The 21,414-nt window shown below is 43.2% G+C and overlaps 1 protein-coding gene across 1 annotated transcript in view; it reads right to left on the minus strand.

Annotated features, from left to right (window-relative positions):
- Window positions 1-374: 374 nt before the first annotated feature.
- The window catches only part of NAMPT (nicotinamide phosphoribosyltransferase), a 118,657-nt gene continuing 97,617 nt past the window's right edge, over window positions 375-21,414 (minus strand). The window contains exons 9-11 of the mRNA XM_068272680.1: window positions 3,593-3,733; window positions 3,338-3,472; window positions 375-2,147 (exon numbers count right to left, since the gene is read on the minus strand). Of these exons, the coding sequence (XP_068128781.1) occupies window positions 2,034-2,147; window positions 3,338-3,472; window positions 3,593-3,733 (390 nt within the window). The 3' untranslated portion in view covers window positions 375-2,033. The remainder of the gene's footprint in view (window positions 2,148-3,337; window positions 3,473-3,592; window positions 3,734-21,414) is intronic.

Here is a 21,414-nt window from a genome sequence, read left to right on the forward strand (position 1 = left end):
GGTATAGGGGTATAAGATGCACAGATTGGGAAAAAGAGGCGCCCTGGTGGTTTATATAAGCACTTAAAAACAGTTTAAAAATGACAAAATACTTTGAGGTGGCTTACCTCAAATGATGAACATCTGTTAGAACAAAAGATTTTATTAGTAGCACAGGCAACGCGCCCCACGGGTCCAAGCCTGCTTCCCCAGGCCAACTAGTGCCAATCTACACAGGTATATTCAGCATAGGGAGCCTCTCTGAATATACCTGTGTAGATTGGCACTGTTATTTGGCCTGGGGAAGCGGGCTTGGACCCGTGGGGTGCGTTGCCTGTGCTACTAATAAAATCTTTTGTTCTATCAAAGATTTTCTTCATTTGAGGTAAGCCACCTCAAAGTATTGTCGTTTTTAAACTGTTTTTAAGTTCTGATTCATTAACTGACCGGTCTCAGAGAAACTTTATTTTATCTCATTTTGGTGGAATATTGGCCACAGTTGCCACAGGCGTGAGCCACGAGTGGATAATAGGCAGGGTTAGCTCGGTACTACACCAAGCAGTACAAAGCTAGGAAGAGTAGGGATGCAAATAATATTAAATCAGGTATTCGCAGATATCTGATCTAATATTTAATGGTGCAAGTAGGTAAAGGATCAAAATTTGATAGAGAATTTACCTCATTTAGTGTATGCCTAGCTTAATGCTGAAGATAAGACACTGCTTGCACTCTGACAAATCTAACTGGCTGCAGAGAGAAGACAGCAGTGTGTAACTCCGGTAAACTAGGTATGAGGTACAGAAATGTCATGCCTGCAATATGCCATGTAATGAGGTGACATTCTAGTCAATCTCTTTCACTGTGGATTAATTCCGATCCTTATTGAACACATGAACCTAATAGGCTTTTTTTCCCCCCTAGGCCTAGTGTGAGCTTCCTCAGATAAAACAAAACGCACCACCTCCTACCACTCACAGCTTTACAGATTGCAGGGCACCATTTATGGAATTATAGTGAATGAAAACAAGACTTTATTTGCTGAATAAGGAGTCTTGTTCATGTTTATAGGTCTCACTACACTAAATGTGCTCTAAATGGCCACTGTGAAAAACAAAACAAGTGGAATTGGTATGTATGTATTTTCAGGATAAAGTATAAAGTTTTAAAAATTAGGCGCTAATGAAATTACGGAACATAGGCAGGAATCAATTTTTCCAATCAAATTTAAATTTTCAATAAAACATGGGTGAATTATAATTGTTGACCACCACAAGAGTCCAAATTCTATTTCAGTTGAAGTGGGTTAAAAACATAGCTTACTAATACACGACAATTGTATTGAAAATTGGTCTTTGGCTTTTCCAGCACATCAGTTCATGTTGGCAAAATGTTGATAATAAAAGCTTTACAAAATCAGTTATCAGCATTAGATTTCTGAATACCAAAAGCAGTATAGTATATGTGGCGTACAGTATGCATTTAAATAACCAATGCACCATGATAACAAATCATTTGCTGAATGTATCTGAGATGCACAGTGTGCTCATACTATACACAGATTAGGCAGTAATATATTTGCCAACCAAAGGCTGTTAATTGCTTTCATAAGAAACACTTAAGGCCAATGATAAACTATCTTGCAGCTAGATACAGCTTTAGATTTTTGTTTTTTTTTATAAAATACATGTAAATGAGATGATATAAATATACAAAGGATTTTAATTCTCACTTCCACTTAGATCTTTAAAGTAAAATAAGACAAAACTGGTTTTCAAAGCTTCCTTTTGTAAATCTGTTCCTGTACAAGTACAGACAAGTAGCCACTTAAAGATTAAATATAGCTTACACTTTTCTGTTGTATAAAAAGTGACTATTATATATAGCTATTGGATGAAACGAGGTCCATTTGAAAACTTAATTCGGTGCAAACTGCTAAGATATTGGCATCTAGAATAAAGGAGGTTGCAGCTAGCATAAAAAAATGGCAACGTAAAAACAGTTTTGTACAGTGAGACAGTTACAGTTTACATACAAACGATAGACATGATAAAGCACTACATAATTTCCAGGTCCAGCTCTGTGCTCTCCAGCCCAGCATTTCTTCTTACATCATCAAATGAGTAAGATGTAAATATATTGCCATTCTTAAAGACGGTATGAAGAACATCCTGTATAGAACACACAGTAAGCAGACTTTTTACTAAACCACAAATTTAGGATTAACAAAGCATTTTGCAGGGGAGGGTCAAACTTCTTTATACAACCCCTAACACCCCCCCCCCCCCCCCCCAACCCTGGATTAGGCTGGGAAAAGCAGTAAAAGCCTGTTGGGGAAACAGGCCAAGCCAAGGGAGTGAAGACAAGCTTAGGTGAAGAGGTTAACTGATGGGTGGACAAGAAGATGCAGGAAAATAAGAACTGATGTGAAAACTTAACGGAGTTCATTAATGGTCAAAGCTGTATCCGTTGCAGCCATTTCAAGCTGTGGTCACACCCATGCTCAACAAGCTGACCATATATTGACATTGGAGTAGAGGTTTTCTTACAGTCAATGCCACCTGGAATTGGGTCAAAGTAAAAAGAAACTGCATTTTACTGACCCAATTCCAATCCATATGCAAGCTGTAATTATTAGCATGGAAAGGGTTGTCTCCTTTTGAGTTTTAAAGTGTACCTAAAGGGAAATTTGGAGAAAAGTTAGATTCTTACCTCTGTTGAGGGAAGCTTTCGACCCCCCTTGAGATTGCATTTGCATTGATGGGACGAATAGGTTCACTGCACTCATCCATGTATGAGTGCTGCCGTACTGCGCAGACCCAAGACAGCCATGCCAGAGCAGTAGCATATTAAATTCATACAAACGTTGCATGAACTGGCAATGGACAGCGTTTTGTGCATTGCACGTCTGCACGTTTTGCTAAAAAATATTATACCTGGCTGGTCCTGTAGCTTTATTTCCTATTGAGATTGAAATTTCACTTCAGAAAATGCTACCCACACTTCTCCCTATTACCATCATTGCACACACAAAGTAGCAAGAGAGGAACTGGGAGGGGGCAGCAGATAGCCTCTCCCTACATGAGAACCTACATTCGGCAGGCTTGGATTAGGCCACAAACTATCTTCCTACGGCCTCTTTCAGACAGGCAGTGAATTCTTGGTAAGTGCATAGTTCAGGCTTCTGTCTGAAAAAGGCCCCATACAAGCCAAGGGAAATGAAGCAGGATCAAAACCATAAAAACAGTGGATTACTAACATAAAATCTGCCACTTTGTTCATAAATGCAAGGGGGTAGGGGGGGGTATGCTCTCTTGAATATAAAATGCTTAACAAGCAAATATCCAACATTTCTACTTACCGGGCCATATTCCTCTAGATCACCTTTGCCTTCTTCTAGGGTCACATAGTCATTTTTAGCAGTTTTGTGAAGGGACAATCGTCCTTTCTTTGACCTTTTGTTTGGATCAGCAACAGGATCCTTAAATACGTTTACCTGCAAGAAGAATGAATGGAATTGCCAACTAATTCAAAGGTGCACATTCAGCACAAAATGTAGATAAAGCATGGGTTAGGCAGCATAGGAATGAAAAGTGCAGTAATTCTGTTCCCATACCCCAAGGCCATTTGTCACCACATAGCTGCATTTAAATGAGCAGTTCAACAGATCTCTTGTCAGCTTCTGCAGCAAGGCTCCCCCAGATCCAAATGCAATATTCTCAATGCTCCACTTATGTTTCTTCATTCCTTCTACAATCTAATTGGAGGAGGAAAAACACAACATGTAAAATACAACCTAGCCTTCAGACTCTTACATGAACAGAACAATTTAGAGTCAAGACTAAAATCCATATGCACACAAAAAAACTAATTCCCATCCTTCAACAATTCTAAAAATTCCTCTTCCCATACCAGTCTTTTATGGCCCCCAACTTTAGCTTTATGGACACTTTACCTGAGAGAGATATGGAGGCTGCTATATTAATTTGCTTTTAAAGTGTACCAGAGAAGAAGAAGAAGAAAAAAAAAAAAAGAGTTTTATACATACCTGGGGCTTCCTCCATCCCCATGTGCACGGATCGTTCCCATGCCGCCATCCTTAGCCTTCTTTTGGCCCCCTTTTTGGGGATCAAAAATTCGGCTTGTATGCGAGTATATACGGTATCTGTATTTGTTTACATATAATTTAAATTTTACGATTTTCGCAGCATCATAAGCCGGGGGTAGGAAATGCTGGCCGCCTTATTCCCCTTGTGTCCCAGTATAGCTACCGTCTTTCCCCGAAAATAAGACAGTGTCTTAGGGCCTGTACACACTGAAAAACGCAGGCAAAAACGCAAGCGCATGCGTTTTTAAAGTGCCTGTAGTTTTAAAAACGCATGCGCTTTTGCCTGCGTTTTTTGTGCGTTTGCGTTTTTCTTGTAATTGCTGATTGGCTAAAGAATCCTTTGTTTTTTTTCTAGTTTACATTTCAACAGGAATCAGGACATTGCAGAGTCTTCTGGGATACTGACTTCTGAAAAACGCAGGCAAAAACGCAAGCGCATGCGTTTAAGAGTTTTTCATGCGCTGCGCTTAAAAAAGCGCAGCAGGCACTGCGTTTGCGTTTTTTTAAAAACGCATCGCACCAGTGTGTACAAGTCATCACGATTTTCATTCTTTTTCAAAAGACCTTGCGTTTTTAAAAACGCAACGCAAGCGCAGCAGTGTGTACAGGCCCTTATATTAATTTTTACACCAAAAGATGTGCTAGGGCTTATTGTTTTAGGGGATGTCTTATATTTCTATGAACACACATGTTTCTGTGCTGTGTGTCCTCCTGACCTCACCCACTGTGACACCTTTTCCTCTGCTGGATCCACCTCTTCTGTGCCACTTTTTTCCCCTTCAGGCAGGGAACACACTTGACCGTTTTCGTGTGCGTTTTCTGCACAGAAAAACTGAGAACTGATGTTAATCAATGGGCTAGTTCAGACTTAATATGTTGTTGCACATTTTGTCAGTTTTCTCTATCAATTACATCAGCTGCTGTGAAAAAACATGCGCGTTTACCTGCATGGAAACACACTTGGTGTGCGGAAAAAGTATGCAGAAAAACGCGCGCAGAGAATTGAAAGACACGTGTGTTCCCTGCCGTGTCCCCTCTGCACCTGTGTCCTCCTCTATCCCCTGTCTTCCTGTGTCCGGTGTCTACTAGCCCGAAAGACTATGGGCTACAGTAATAACAAAAGTTTCCATCATTTTCCCCCTTACTGCCGCTAGGGCTGACTTTCAGGGTAGGGCTTATATTTTGAGTATGCTCAAAATTCCTACTAGGGCTTACTTTCAGGGTAGGGCTTATATTTTGAGTATGCTCAAAATTCCTACTAGGGCTTACTTTCAGGGGATGTCTTAATTTCAGGGAAAGAGGGTAGTATAGTGCCCCAGTTTAGCTAGTTTTTAGCTAGTATAGTGCCCCAGTTTAGCTAGTATAGTGCCCCAGTTTAGCTAGTATAGTGCCCCAGTTTAGCTAGTATAGTGCCCCAGTTTAGCTAGTATAGTGCCCCAGTTTAGCTAGTATAGTGCCCCAGTTTAGCTAGTACAGTGTTCAGTATAGCTAGTAAAGTGCCTAGTGTAGGTAGTATAGTCACCCCCACTGCTATTACCTGCACGCATCTTCTATTCCCCTCTCCGTGCTTGTAAACATGCACGGCAGCACGCCCAGCACTGCTACTGTGACGAGCGGCGAGCCAGGAAAGAGCGGTTCCCATAGTAACAGGAAGCCGCGCTCTTTCCTGCCTCGTCACAGTAGCAGCGCCAGGCGCGCTGCTGTGAATGTTTACAAGCACGGAGAGGGGAATAGAAGATGCGGGCAGGTAATCGCAGCGGCGGCGGCCATGGAGGGAGCAGGGGACCCGCGGAGGGGGGTGGGAGCCCCGCGGACCAACATGACTCGCATACAAGCCGACGCCCCAACTTTTGGCCCCCTTTTTGGGGGTCAAAAAGTCGGCTTGTATGCGAGTATATACGGTATCTGTATGTGTTTACATATAATTTAAATTTTACGATTTTCGCAGCAGTGTTCCTTTAAGAGGATATACTAAATGGAGGGTTCACATCTGTACTGCATAGACAATCTATACATGTTCATCTCCAGTACAACACGTTTTTAAAACTGTAGCTAATGACTAAAATGAGGGAACGAGAGCAGTGTGAAAAAAATGCTGCACTGCCAAGTTTTTTTTCCATGTATGCAGGAATACAAACAAAAACAACAAATTGCATTAGACATGAACAAACCTATTACTTTTACATGTCCTGTCAGATCTAATGCAAATTTTTGCGTGCAGGGAAAGTGCACGTGTCGTGTCCTGTCCTGGTAAGTGCGAACTCTACCTAAGAGTGGAAATGGCTGCTAGAAACATAAGAGGATGCATAGACTAGAAAACCAGCAAGGGACTGATTAGCCTTAAAAAGGGAACCTGTACTGAGTACAATTATTTAAAATAAACACATGAGGTAACTTCAAATGAATATTAAATAGTTACCTTGCCATCAGTTCCTCTCAGAAGCTCACCATTTTCTTCTGACAATGATCCCTTCCAGTTCTAACATTTTGTCAGAACTGAAATATATCAGTTGCGGCTAATTATATATCAGTTGCTGTCAGTTATAGCTGAGTGGACAACTGATGTGCCCGGTAATGTTCATGTTTCCCTATTGCTCAAGTGGGCGATGTTACAGTTTAACAGTGTGCTGACCAGAAAGCTGTTATGGGGTAATGGCCATTTTCAAAATGGAGGACTGAGAATTCCCTTGATCACAGTGGACAAACAGGACGCGGGAGAGGAGAAAGATTGAGGAGTAGACTACATAGTTACATAGTTATTTTGGTTGAAAAAAGACATACGTCCATCGAGTACAACCAGTATAAAGTACAACACCAGCCTGCTCCCTCACATATCCCTGTTGATCCAGAGGAAGGCGAAAAAACCCTTACAAGGCATGGTCCAATTAGCCCCTAAAGGGAAAAATTCCTTCCCGACTCCAGATGGCAATCAGATAAAATCCCTGGATCAACATCATTAGGCATTACCTAGTAATTGTAGCCATGGATGTCTTTCAACGCAAGGAAAGCATCTAAGCCCCCTTTAAATGCAGGTATAGAGTTTGCCATAACGACTTCCTGTGGCAATGCATTCCACATCTTAATCACTCTTACTGTAAAGAACCCTTTCCTAAATAAATGGTTAAAACGTTTTTCCTCCATGCGCAGATCATGTCCTCTAGTCCTTTGAGAAGGCCTAGGGACAAAAAGCTCATCCGCCAAGGTATTATATTGCCCTCTGATTTATTTATACATGTTAATTAGATCCCCTCTAAGGCGTCTTTTCTCTAGACTAAATAAACCCAGTTTATCTAACCTTTCTCGATAAGTGAGACCTTCCATCCCACGCATCAATTTTGTTGCTCGTCTCTGCACCTGCTCTAAAACTGCAATATCTTTTTTGTAATGTGGTGCCCAGAACTGAATTCCATATTCCAGATGTGGCCTTACTAGAGAGTTAAACAGGGGCAATATTATGCTAGCATCTCGAGTTTTTATTTCCCTTTTAATGCATCCCAAAATTTTGTTAGCTTTAGCTGCAGCTGCTTGGCATTGAGTACGATTATTTAACTTGTCGTCAATGAGTACTCCTAAGTCCTTCTCCAAGTTTGATGTCCCCAACTGTATCCCATTTATTTTGTATGGTGCTAGACCATTAGTACGTCCAAAATGCATGACCTTACATTTGTCAACATTGAATTTCATCTGCCATGTATGTGCCCATATAGCCATCCTATCCAGATCCTGTTGCAATATGACACTATCTTCCTGAGAGTTGATGATTCTGCACAATTTTGTATCATCTGCAAAAATAGCAACATTGCTCACTACTGCATCTACTAGGTCATTAATAAATAAATTGAAGAGCACTGGACCCAGAACAGACCCCTGTGGGACCCCACTGCTAACAGTCTCCCATTTTGAGTACGATCCATTGACCACAACTCTTTATTTTCTGTCCATTAGCCAGTTCCCTATCCATGAACACAGACTCTTCCCCAGTCCTTGCATCCTCAACTTTTGCACCAGACTTATGTGGGGAACAGTGTCGAAGGCCTTTGCAAAGTCCAAGTATATCACATCTACAGCATTCCCAATATCCATATTAGCATTCACTATCTCATAAAAGCTGAGCATGTTAGTCAAACAGGACCTGTCTTTAGTAAACCCATGTTGATGCTGAGAAATAAGATTATTTTCTACTATGAAGTCATGTATAGTATCTCTTAGTAACCCCTCAAATAGTTTGCATACAACTGATGTTAAACTTACAGGTCTATAATTTCCTGGATCAGATTTTTTGCCCTTCTTAAATAATGGGAAAACGTGGGCTGTACGCCAATCCACTGGGACTCTGCCAGTTGCAAGAGAGTCACAAAAGATAAGATAAAGGGGTTTACCTATAACTGAACTTAATTCCCTTAGGACCCGAGGATGCATGCCATCCGGGCCAGGTGCCTTGTCTATTTTTAATTTATTTAGTCTTGCCTTCACTTCTTCCTGCGTTAAGTATTTAATATTACAGTTAGAAGATTGAGACTCTTCCGCCTCTGTAGTTTGCAACAGTGCTGTTTCTTTTGTGAAGACAGAAGCAAAGAAAGCATTTAATAACTCTGCCTTACCTTGGTCATCCACCATTGAGTTCCCATCCTCATCCTTTAGGAGTCCTATAGTCAACCTTTCTTTTTTTTAGAGTTAATGTACTTGTAAAACTTTTTTGGGTTAGATTTGATATCCTTAGCGATTTGTTTTTCAGCTTCAATCTTTGCCTGCCTAATTTCTTTTTTACAATTTTTATTGCACTCCTTATAATTGCTTAGTGCAGCCTCGGTCCCCTCCTGTTTTAAGACCTTATAGGCATTCTTTTTCCTCTTCATTTTATCTTTAACCTTTCTATTCATCCATAGAGGCCTTTTTTTATTCCTAGACATTTTGTTTCCATATGGGATATACATACTACAGTATTGATTGAGTATAAGTTTAAAAGCTTGCCATTTCCCTTCAGTGTCTTCCCCTTGTAGTACATTATCCCAGTTCACCAAACTTAGTGCCTGCCTAATTTGAGTGAACTTTGCTTTTCTAAAATTCATAGTTTTAGTGGTCCCGCTGCCCCGTGGCCTATCAGTCACCAGATCAAACGTTATGTTGTGATCACTATTTCCCAAATGTTCTTGAACCTGCACATTTGATACATTATCTGGTCTATTAGAAATGATCAGATCCAGTAACGCATGCCCCCTAGTTGGTTCAGTTACCATTTGAGTCAAGTAATTGTCCTGTAGTGCTGCCAGAAATCTGCTGCTTTTACCAGAATGGGTAGCCTCAATACTCCAGTCAATGTCTGGAAAGTTGAAGTCGCCCATAATTATGACCTCATTTTTACCTGCAGCTTTTTCAATCTGCTGTAGTAATCGCAGTTCTGCAGCTTCATTAATAAGAGGTGGCCTGTAGCATACCCCAATAAGCAATTGGCAACTTTTATTTCCACCATGAATATTTACCCAAACGGACTCCACATCTTCGCAATCTTCCTCCATCTCATCGTTGAGGACAGCTGTAAGAGAATTCTTAACAAAGAGACAAACCCCTCCACCTTTTTTCCCTGTTCTATCCCTGCTAAACACATTGTATCCTTTTAAATTAGCTATCCAGTCATGGCTTTCATCCATCCATGTCTCGGTTATTCCCACAATGTCATAGCCTTTGTCATTCAGAATGAACTCTAGTTCGTCTATTTTATTTGCAAGGCTCCGAGCATTGGTTACCATGCACTTTATATTTTTACCACCACATTTACCAATTTTGTTTACATGAAATGGGCTACTTGAATTTTTACCAACCTCCTTAATCTTTACACTGTCCCCACCCCCCTCTCCACCCTCCATAATGATAGGTTCCCACTGTCTTTTTACCTCATCTTGTCTACGTATTGAGACTTTATCCTCCCGCCTCCCCCCAGATCCTAGTTTAAAATCTCCTCCAACCGTTTAGCCATCTTCTCCCCCAATGCAGCTGCACCCTCCCCATTAAGGTGCAGCCCATCCCTGCTGTAGAACCTGTAGCCGACTGCAAAGTCTGCCCAGTTCTCCAGGAACCCAAACCCTTCCTTCCTACACCAATTTCTCAGCCACTTATTTAACTCCCTAAGCTCCCTCTGTCTCTCAGATGTAGCACGTGGCACTGGCAGTATTTCAGAAAACACCACCTTGGAGGTCCTTGCTTTAAGTTCATCTCCAAGTACCTGAAAATCCTTTTTGAGGACCTTCCATCTCCCACTAACTTTGTCATTGGTGCCAATGTGTACCATGACAGCCGGGTCTTCCCCAGCCCCACCCAGTAATCTGTCAATTCTTTCCGCTACATGCCGAACCCGAGCACCCGGGAGGCAACAGACTGTACGGCATTCGCGGTTTCTTCGACAGATTACCCTATCTGTGCGCCTAATAATTGAATCCCCTACCACCAGTACCTGTCTAGCCTTAGCTGCACTCCTATTCCCTTTCTCGTTACAGCAGTCTGCCCCTTGGTTGCTAAGGAGCACATCCTGCTGCAGCATTGCTACTCCTGAATCATCCTCCCCAATATTACGCAAACAAGCATACTTATTAGTGAGGGACAACTCGGGACTAGCCTCCCTGCCACTTTTTCCCCTTTCCCCTACATGGGAGGCAAGTATGACTTGTTTATGTTTATTTTGACTTTTAATTTTCAGTTCAGGCTTTCTTTAAGAGGGCTGGCGGAAGCCACAGGTATGTATAACATTTTTCTTTTCATCCGTCTCAGGTACCCTTTAAATCGTAGTCCTCAAACCAAATTTTAACATATCAAATTATTTGCATTCATGAGCAAAGGGAGTGCATAAATTTGCATAAACCAGCATCAGTGCAGAATTATTTCCATCTCATTGACCATCTCTATTAATGACACAGCTACACATCAGGCTTTATTCTTACAGCATAGATGTTATTTAGTATATATAAGAGATTTCTATGTACACATCATATATATACACAGTCACAATCAGATATGTATATCTGACTTTAAAAATACAAGGACTGCTTTATTGAAGCTGCACAATCAATTTTATTGGTAGATTTCATTTTTGTGGACTAAGCAGAGCTATTGTATATATAAATTATGATGACTATTATCTGAGAAATCGAACAATTTATCATATTTTCTATTTTAAATTACAGTTTAAATTCATTAGGAGTCAGAGTCTGCATTTTTTCCCCGAATCAGAGTCCAGGTACCCAAAAATTGCTCCGACTCCTCAGCCCTGGAATGAACTGGCTTGAAAGAAAGGGGGAGAACCAAGAGCCCGATATGGTGTAGTATGTTAATAAGGTGATGTCTGATGCAAACACACACAATGATTATACTCACAAGGACAGGTTGCCTCCAAGGCAACCACTAGATAAGCAGGCAGGGAGAATTGTAACCTGACCCCGCTCAGGGTTAAGAAATCGCTCTCTGTAGATAGAAGGAAATGGGGATACACCTCTCCACCCAGGGTGGACTCAACAATTATGTGGTATAACAGAGGCGCCAAGTAGAGTAAAATTAGTTAAAATTTTTAAGGGGGAAGTGGGTGGACTCACCTCCCGTCTGAAAAAAACTCTGCTATATCTGGCTCTTGACCCGACTTTGCTCCCTCCAAAAATTGTTTGCCTGAAGAAGCGGGACTGTTACCCGTGAAACGCGTTGCACTTTTGGAGCTCATAATAAATGTTACTTTAAACTTGAAGTAACCTGCCCATTGTATGGCCATTTTTTCAGAAGGGAGGAGAGTCCACGCACTTCCCCCTTTTTAACAATTTTAACTAATTTTACTCTACTTGGCGCCTCTGTTATAACACATAACTGGAATGAACTGGGCTTCTCTCAAGCCATCAACCTCCCTACTCACACAAAAGGACACACTTTGGAACCCACATTCTATTCAAAACTTCTAATTTCAAATGTGGAAATTAACCCAGTAGTTTTGTCAGACCACCACACCAGCCACTGATTTACAGCACCAGCTACAAAACACCAAGTGAAAGAACTAATAAAATATCGTTCCTTGAAAGGTTCGTCACCCCAACACCTTCAGAACAACCTCAATCTAGATGGACTAACAGATCACAACTTAGGCCTTGAATCCATGCTCCTTAAATATAACCACAAAAAAAAAAAAACACATATATCCAGGCACATCGCCTCTAGTTAGGACATTATAGAAGTTATTAAGGAAAGGGAGGTGCTGAAGGGGGTGTGGCTAGAAAACAGCAAAAATCTATTAACCCTTCGCACTCTCGCATGCAAATGTTCAAACAAATGCATTCACAGATTCACTCACACAGGCACAACTGTTATCCCTACAGCTAAGTAAAAAGCCAGGGTTTTAGTTCACAGAATTCAATATGTCAAATAGCGCTGCAATATTCAGACGTAAACAAAGTCTAAAACTAAAAAGGCTAAAAAGTTCAAATCCAATGAGAAGTCTATGTATGCGCTTTTCTGTGGGGTGTAGCAAGTCCCTTCTGTAAAGTCTCTTTATATAGATAGCGCTCCACAATGATGATTAGTTGGAAGGTAAATGTCCCCTTTAGGACCGCACTCACCCGCTCAGATGGACCACTGTCAGACTGGTCAAACGCTTTAACGATAATCCTCGTTGGGGTCGTTGAAGTCTTCCGTCTGCTGTCCGTGTGATGGTGCCTCCGATGGGAAAAAAGGTGACTCCACTGATGGCTAGACGTCCTCAGTGCTCCTCAAGGAGGATGTATGACCCCAATATACCTCACAGAGGAAATAAGTGGACCATAGCGTAATTCCGTAAAAAAATGTAACAAATTTATTCCTTAAAATATACTCACAAACATGGATTTGGTACAGGCGTTTAGAGTGATTAACGGGCTCTCCCCCGTGCCTCCCGGGTAAGGCCTATAGAGGTTGTCTGCACCGCTCAGTTCCCGCTGTCCGTTCCGACTCTAGGGTATAGTTCCTGGTTGTCCTGTAGCTCCACCCGACGCGTTTAGTCACAAGCGTGACTCATCAGGGGCGTGGCTAGCCACAGGACTCCAGGATAATTTATATTCTGCCGTCCTCGCCCCACATCCGGCTTGTTCAGCCGATTATGCAGACATTTCCGCCCCACTAAAGATGGAGGGACGTTGGCCGCATTAGCATTACGCCCATACATGCGTTTCACCAGCTAGAATGGGGGTGGAGTTGTGCGCTTCACCGCATGCCGGCGAGTGCTCCATAATGAGGCCACGTTAAACGTACACCTCACTACGTTGAGGGGTAAAGGGGGTTGGATGTGCGCTCCACCTTGGTTACGGAGGACGAGCTACCGGGTTGAGAGTCCGTTTTTACAAAGTTACACATGTATATTGGTTAAAAATTAAAGAATAAAAAAATGTAAAATTAGGTCAAACCAAATGTTCTCTTTTCCATAACTCTGATACTTGGGTATCTTTTCTGCCCTCATGTGGTAAGGATAAATCATGCACCATTTAGTTAGATAGGAGATTACTACTATATAACACAATGGGATTACCATTTAATGGATAGGGCCATGCTGCCCACTATGTTGCCATCTAGTGGTTATTTAAATGTTCAGAATGCAGTACCTCATATTGGAGCACACATATATCGAATAGACCCTTGAGATAAAAGTAAACTATTTACAAGGCAGTTTAAGTCTATATCTACATCCATTGGGACACATACAGTGCAGGAAATAATTATTTGACCCCTCACTGATTTTGTAAGTTTGTCCAATGACAAAGAAATGAAGTCTCAGAACAGTATCATTTCAATGGTAGGTTTATTTTAACAGTGGCAGATAGCACATCAAAAAGGAAAATCGAAAAAATAACCTTAAAGATAGCAACTGATTTGCATTTCATTGAGTGAAATAAGTTTTTGAACCCTCTAACAATAAAAGACTTAATACTTAGTGGAAAAACCCTTGTTTGCAAGCACAGAGGTCAAACGTTTCTTGTAATTGATGACCAAGTTTGCACACATTTTAGGAGGAATGTTGGTCCACTCCTCTTAGCAGATCATCTCTAAATCCCTAAGGTTTCGAGGCTGTCTCTGTGCAACTCTGAGCTTGAGCTCCCTCCATAGGTTTTCTATTGGATTAAGGTCTGGAGACTGACTAGGCCACTCCATGACCTTAATGTGCTTCTTCTTGAGCCACTCCTTTGTTGCCTTTGCTGTATGTTTTGAGTCATTGTCATGCTGGAACACCCATCCACGACCCATTTTCAGTTTCCTGGCAGAGGGAAGGAGATTGTCGTTCAGGATTTCACGATACATTGCTCCGTCCATTTTCCCGTTAATGCGATTAAGTTGTCCTGTGCCCTTAGCAGAAAAACACCCCCAAAGCAAAATGTTTCCACCCCCATGCTTGACGGTGGGGATGGTGTTTTGGGGGTCATAGGCAGCATTTTTCCTCCTCCAAACACAGCGAGTTGAGTTAATGCCAAAGAGCTCTATTTTGGTCTCATCAGACCACAGCACCTTCTCCCAGTCACTCACAGAATCATTCAGGTGTTCATTGGCCAACTTCAGACGGGCCTGCACATGTGCCTTCTTGAGCAGGGGGGCCTTGCGAGCCCTGCAGGATTTTAATCCATTGCGGTGTAATGTGTTTCCAATGGTTTTCTTGGTGACTGTGGTCCCTGCTAATTTGAGGTCATTCACTAACTCCTCCCGTGTAGTTCTAGGATGCTTTTTCACCTTTCTCAGAACCATTGACACCCCACGAGGTGAGATCTTGCGTGGAGCCCCAGAGCGAGGTCGATTGATGGTCATTTTGTGCTCCTTCCATTGTCGAACAATCGCACCAACAGTTGTCACCCTCTCTCCCAGCTTCTTGCTAATGGTTTTGTAGCCCATTCCAGCCTTGTGCAGGTCTACAATTTTGTCTGACATCCTTGGACAGCTCTTTGGTCTTTCCCATGTTGGAGATTTTGGAGTCTGCTTGATTGATTGATTGATTCTGTGGACAGGTGTCTTTTATACAGGTGACTAGTTAAGACAGGTGTCCTTAATGAGGGTGACTAATTGAGTAGAAGTGTCTAACCACTCTGTGGGAGCCAGAACTCTTAATGGTTGGTAGGGGTTCAAAAACTTATTTCACTCAATGAAATGCAAATCAGTTGCTATCTTTTATTTAAGGTTATTTTTTCGATTTTCCTTTTGATGTGCTATCTGCCACTGTTAAAATTAACCTACCATTGAAATGATACTGTTCTGAGACTTTTCATTTCTTTGTCATTGGACAAACTTACAAAATCAGTGAGGGGTCAAATAATTATTTCCTCCACTGTATATTGAATAAACCTACTAAATAAATTTTAGCTGTTTGCAATAAAGCAATTTAAATCCAGTTCAATATTATGTCCATTTGGTTGTAAAGTTCCCATATTGTAAATCCACTTGGTTTCTCGTTTTGATATATCTCTTGTCTTATGACATCCTCTCCAAGCATATTCCGCTTTTTCCAATCCACAGAATTTTAAAGAGCTTGGGTCTGAGTTATGATGTATTCTATAATGGTCAGAGACACTGTGCCCCATATGACTTCTTATATTTCCTATATGTTCTCCTATTCTGGTCTTTAATTGTCTAGTGGTGCGTCCGATGTACTGGGTATTGCAAGGGCACCAGATCATATACACCACGCCTTTAGTATTGCACGTTATATTTTGCTTAATTTTAAACGATTTTCCGTTTGCTGTGGAGGTAACTTCCTTAGATTTCACTGGTATTGCTTCCCTGCATCCGACACATCCTCTGCATGGGAAATAACCATCTTGTTGCCATAAGGGGTGTACTGTCTTAGGTGGATAAACGCAACTTGGGGCTAGATAGCTTTTCAAGTTCTTCGCCCTCCTGTATATAAACTTTGGTTGCTCAGGTAAGGATTTTCCCAATATTCAGAATCAGAATTTATTTCACCAAGTACAACAGTGAATTGTACCCGGAATTGGTTTTGGCGCATACAGGGTCGTTGGTGAAAAACAGAAAATAGCATGGTACATACGTAGACGTGGGACAAGCATACATAGGGCAACATTACAGTTTGTGCGTACATTTAAGCAGAGCGTCGTATACAATTAAGCATAGGTACATACGTATAAACAAAAGCAAAATCAAAGCAAAAACAGAGCATTACAGCATACACGTACAGTAACATAATACAAAGCATTACAGCATACACGTACAATTTACGTAATACACACATAGCATAGCAAGACATACACTGATAGCGGGAACAGAAAAAGAGTGGGACTGGAGGAGCAGCCTGAGAGCTGATATGAGCGCTGCCATTTTCGGCACTGGACGCTACACAGCGACGCGCTCCCAACTAGACAGGTGCTCCGTTTGTCAGCGGAAAGTAGAGAGGATGCTGGGGGGGGGGATCGTGATGGAGGCGGCCAGCAGGGATCACTTGACCCAGGTTGCTCGAGGAGAATCGCTCCTAATTTCAGGGTCTGCATGGCTGGTTGATGAGGGTGCAGACCCAGTGGGGCCCTGTGGTGCCAGGGGGCACCTTTGCTGGGCAGCAGTGGTGGACAGCAGTGGTGGACGTGGGGCCTGGGGCACTCAGGCTGGGCAGCAGTGGTGGACAGGAGGCCGGGGGGCACCTCGGCTGGGCCCCATTAGTGGACATAGGGCCGGGAAGGGGGCACCCTGGCTAGGCAGCAGAGGTGGACAGGCCAGGATCAGCATACCTTCTCTGTGGCTGCGAGGAGCAGCCACAGGCCCTCCATCAGCACGGTGGCAGCCTGGTCGTGGTCGTTTCCTGGTGACTGGGGAGCCGCTGCAGACAGGCCTCCTCCGCACGTGGCGGGTGACCCATGTGCCCTTGCTGGTTCCTGGGCAACCCGTGGTGGAGGGGGACCGGCAGCCCCAGCAGTCCTGTGATGGGGAGGTCTCCGGCGGCGGTCCTGGTCGGCAAGTGGTGGCGGCGGGAGCACGTGTTGGCGGCGGGAGCATATTGCGGCTTCTTCCCAGGCGGCAGCCCCCGACAGTCATGAGCGACCGAGGGCAGTGTGGAGCCGCCGCTGCCCCTCTCCGTGTGGTCCCCGGCAGGAGAGGCGGAAGCTATGCAGCGTGGAGGCAGCGCGGCGCTGCGTGGTGCGTGCGGCGTCCCCTGGCTCCAGAGCGGCTTCCCGGCTCCCCTGGCAGCAGTGATGGATTACCCGGGCAAGCAGTCCTCACCCCGCAGCACGCTCCCTCCCGATCCTCCAGCAGCCTGCGAGGCACCATCGTGGCCCCTGCATCATCCTCAGGTGGGTGGAGGTGGTCGGAAGGTCGCCAGAGGGGATGTTAGGGGAAGGGGAGACAAAGAGACCGGAGCCCTGTGGCCGTGGCGTCCTCACCCGGCGCCATCTTGTAGTTGAGCAATATTGCATCTTCCTTCAGTATTGGCCAATGCTTCTTGATAATATGTTCCATCTGCCTATGCTGTGTTGAATAGTCCGAGATGAATGGTGCATTTTCCCTTCGTTGTGGTTCCTCTGTTCTTATTGGGCCTTGTCTTAGCAGGTTTCTCCTTTCCGTCCTCCCTACTTCCATAATTTCTTTCTGTATCTCCATTTCATCATATCCTTTATCAATAAACCTTTCTGCTAATATCTGTGCTTGAGTTACATAGTCTAATTTGCTGCAATTCCTGCGCAACCTCATAAACTGGCCCCTAGGTATTGCTTTCTTCCACTTAGGATGATGGCAACTCCGAGTGGATAGGTAGCCGTTTCTATCTGTGGGTTTGAAGTAGGTAGTCATAATCAATGTGGTTCCCCTTTTCTCTATATTCAGGTCCAGGTAATGAATTAGATGGTTACTCGCCTCCATAGTCAATTCAATATTCATCATATTGTTGTTCAGTTCGATGAAGAGCGGGAGTTCCTGCTCCCCCCCCCCCCCCCCCATAGGATAAACAGGTCATCAATGAACAGTCGCCAAGCTTTTATTCTGGGGTCCCGTCATTTCCCAATATCCGCTCTTCCCATTGTCCCATAAATAAATTTGCTAATGAGGGAGCAAACCCCGCCCCCATTGCACAACCTTTGATCTGTAGGTAATAACTCCCCTGGTGCCAGAAATAGTTCCTCGTTAATGCATAATTTAAAAGCTTCATTATAAATTGTCGCTGTTTGAATTTGATAGTTTGTTCCTTCTCTAGATAGTATTGTACTGCCTCCATTCCCAGATTATGGGGGATATTTGAGTACAATGATGTTACATCTGCCGTAACCAGAACATCATCTTGTCCCACATCTAGGGTCTCTAAAATTTGTAGCATGTGTTTAGTGTCCTTGACAGCTTGAGGGAGTTCTCCCACCAGCGGTTGAAGAAAGAAGTCCAGATATTGTCCTATCCTGTGCGTTAGGGAACCAATCCCGCTCAGGATTGGTCGCCCTGTTGGTTGAGCCACACTTTTGTGAATCTTGGGCACCTGGTATATGACAGGTGTTCTAGGTGCCGTAGGCATCAAGAACTCGAATTCCGTCATCCAAAATGCCCTCATTTAGACGACCTCTGAGAATACATCTCAATTCCCCAGAGTAAGCGAAGAGTGGATTTCCCCTTAGTTTTTTATATGTGCTTGTGTCATTGACTATCCTATTAAGTTCCGTGCCATACTGTTCTTGATTCATCATTACCACACCTCCTCCTTTGTCCGCAGGTCTTATCACCAGGTTTTTATCTTCAAGCATACTTTGGACCACTTTGGTTATCCCTCTTGTTTTCTTGGTTTCTATTCTTTCCATATCATTTTCCACCATTCTTTTGAACGTTTCCATCGTGTTCCCACTGCTTGTGTTCTGAGGGTTGAATAAAGAACGGTTCCTCATCCCTGTATGTTTATATTGACTCACTGGGTTAGATTTAGTGGTTGGTCCCTCCTTGCTCAAGAAATATTTTTTAATGTTCAAGACCCTTGTATATTTTTGTAAATCAATATAAGTATTGAATTTATTAAGTGGTTGTGAAACACATAAGAATGAAGCTTTATACAAAACCATCTCTGAGAGAACATGTGAGTTATTGATCAAACAAGAAAGGGAAATCATCATAAAGAAAAAAAAGAGACACTTTCAGCTTGATTGGAACGTTTTTAAACTTAAAAGAGCCTATAAGTGGCAAAATAAGAGCAGAGGGACCCAACCCACAATACCTAAACCCAGAGATCCACAACCTTAACAGCCGCAAAATCGTGGAATAATTAACCAACAACCCCCAGGGGGATCTACTCCAAATAGAGGAAGAGGAGCGATACCAAAAAGACCTCAAATCAATAATCCCAGAATTCAGCAAGGAGAATATGAGGCACCGGGAGGAGGAAATCTAAACAAAACTAACAATATCAAAGAGATCCAGATGGAGCAGGGAATAACAATAGATATATACACAATACCCTGACCAGAGGAACCATTATGAGAAAAGGAACTTTCAAATCCCATTGCAAAATCGGTACAATCCTCTAAGGCAGGAACAGGAGTATCAACCTTTTTTAGGGTACAACAGGGGTCCCTACAGACCCCCGTGGAATTACCACCAGAGACCGGAGTACGAACTTACACAACAACCGACACCAGGAGGAAACAAACGAAGACCAGAGGGGGGTACGAGGAGGGAGGTGCGTTCAAGAGAAGAAGAGAGAAGTAGGCAAAGGGATTTACAACATATCAGGAGTGAGCCTAAGCAGAGAGGAATTAAAATTATTAGACTATGGCCTTAAACATGCCCCCTCACAACCACTTAATAAATTCAAAACTTATATTGATTTACAAAAATATACAAGGGTCTTGAACATTACAAAATATTTCTTGAGCAAGGAGGGACCAACCACTAAATCTAACCCAGTGAGTCAATATAAACATACAGGGATGAGGAACCGTTCTTTAGTCAACCCTCAGAACACAAGCAGTGGGAACACGGTGGAAACGTTCAAAAGAATGGTGGAAAATGATATGGAAAGAATAGAAACCAAGAAAACAAGAGGGATAACCAAAGTGGTCCAAAGTATGCTGGAAGATAAAAACCTGGTGATAAGACCTGCGGACAAAGGAGGAGGTGTGGTAGTGATGAATCAAGAACAGTATGGCACGGAACTTAAAGGGATACTGTAAGGGGGGGGGGGGGGGGGGGGGGGGGGGAATGAGTTGAACTTACCCAGGGCTTCTAATGGCCCCCCGCAGACATCCTGTACCCACGGAGCCACTCACCGATGCTCCGGCCCCACCTCCGGTTCACTTCTGGAATTTCAGACTTTAAAGTCTGAAAACCACTGCGCCTGCACAGCTGCATCCTCCCTCCCACTGATGTCACCAGGAGAGTATTGCACAAGCCCAGTATGGTCTTTGGTCTGCGCAGTATGCTCCTGGTGCCATCAGCGGGAGCGAGGACACGGCAATGCAGGCGCAGTGGTTTTCTGACTTTAAAGTCAGAAATTCCAGAAGTGAACAGGAGGCGGGGCCGAAGCATCGGTGAGTGGCTGCGCGGGCACAGGATGTCTGTGGGGGGGGGCCATTAGAAGCCCCGGGTAACTTCAACTCATTTTCCCCCGACCCGCCCTACAGTATCCCTTTAATAGGATAGTCAATGACACAAGCACATATATAAAACTAAGGGGAAATCCACTCTTCGCTTACTGTGAGGAATGGAGATGTATTCTCAGAGAAGGTCTAAATGAGGGCATTTTGGATGACGGAGTTCGAGTTCTTGATGCCTACGGCACCTAGAACACCTGTCATATACCAGGTGCCCAAGATTCACAAAAGTGTGGCTCAACCACCAGGGCGACCAATCCTGAGCGGGATTGGTTCCCTAACGCACAGGATAGGACAATATCTGGACTTCTTTCTTCAACCGCTGGTGGGAGAACTCCCTCAAGCTGTCAAGGACACTAAACACATGCTACAAATTTTAGAGACCCTAGATGTGGGACAAGATGATGTTCTGGTTACGGCAGATGCAACATCGTTGTACTCCAATATCCCCCATAATCTGGGAATGGAGGCAGTACAATACTATTTAGAGAAGGAACAAACTATCAAATTCAAACAGTGACAATTTATAATGAAGCTTTTAAATTATGCATTAACGAGGAACTATTTCTGGCACCAGTGGAGTTATTACCTACAGATCAAAGGTTGTGCAATGGGGCGGGGTTTGCTAGCTCATTAGCAAATTTATTTATGGGACAATGGGAAGAGCGGATATTGGGAAATGACCGGGACCCCAGAATAAAAGCTTGGCGACTGTTCATTGATGACCTGTTTATCCTATCCTGTTCATCGAACAACTGAACAATATGATGAATATTGAACTATGGA

Source organism: Hyperolius riggenbachi, chromosome 3 (assembly GCF_040937935.1).
Source record: "Hyperolius riggenbachi isolate aHypRig1 chromosome 3, aHypRig1.pri, whole genome shotgun sequence".
Lineage (NCBI taxonomy): Eukaryota > Metazoa > Chordata > Amphibia > Anura > Hyperoliidae > Hyperolius > Hyperolius riggenbachi.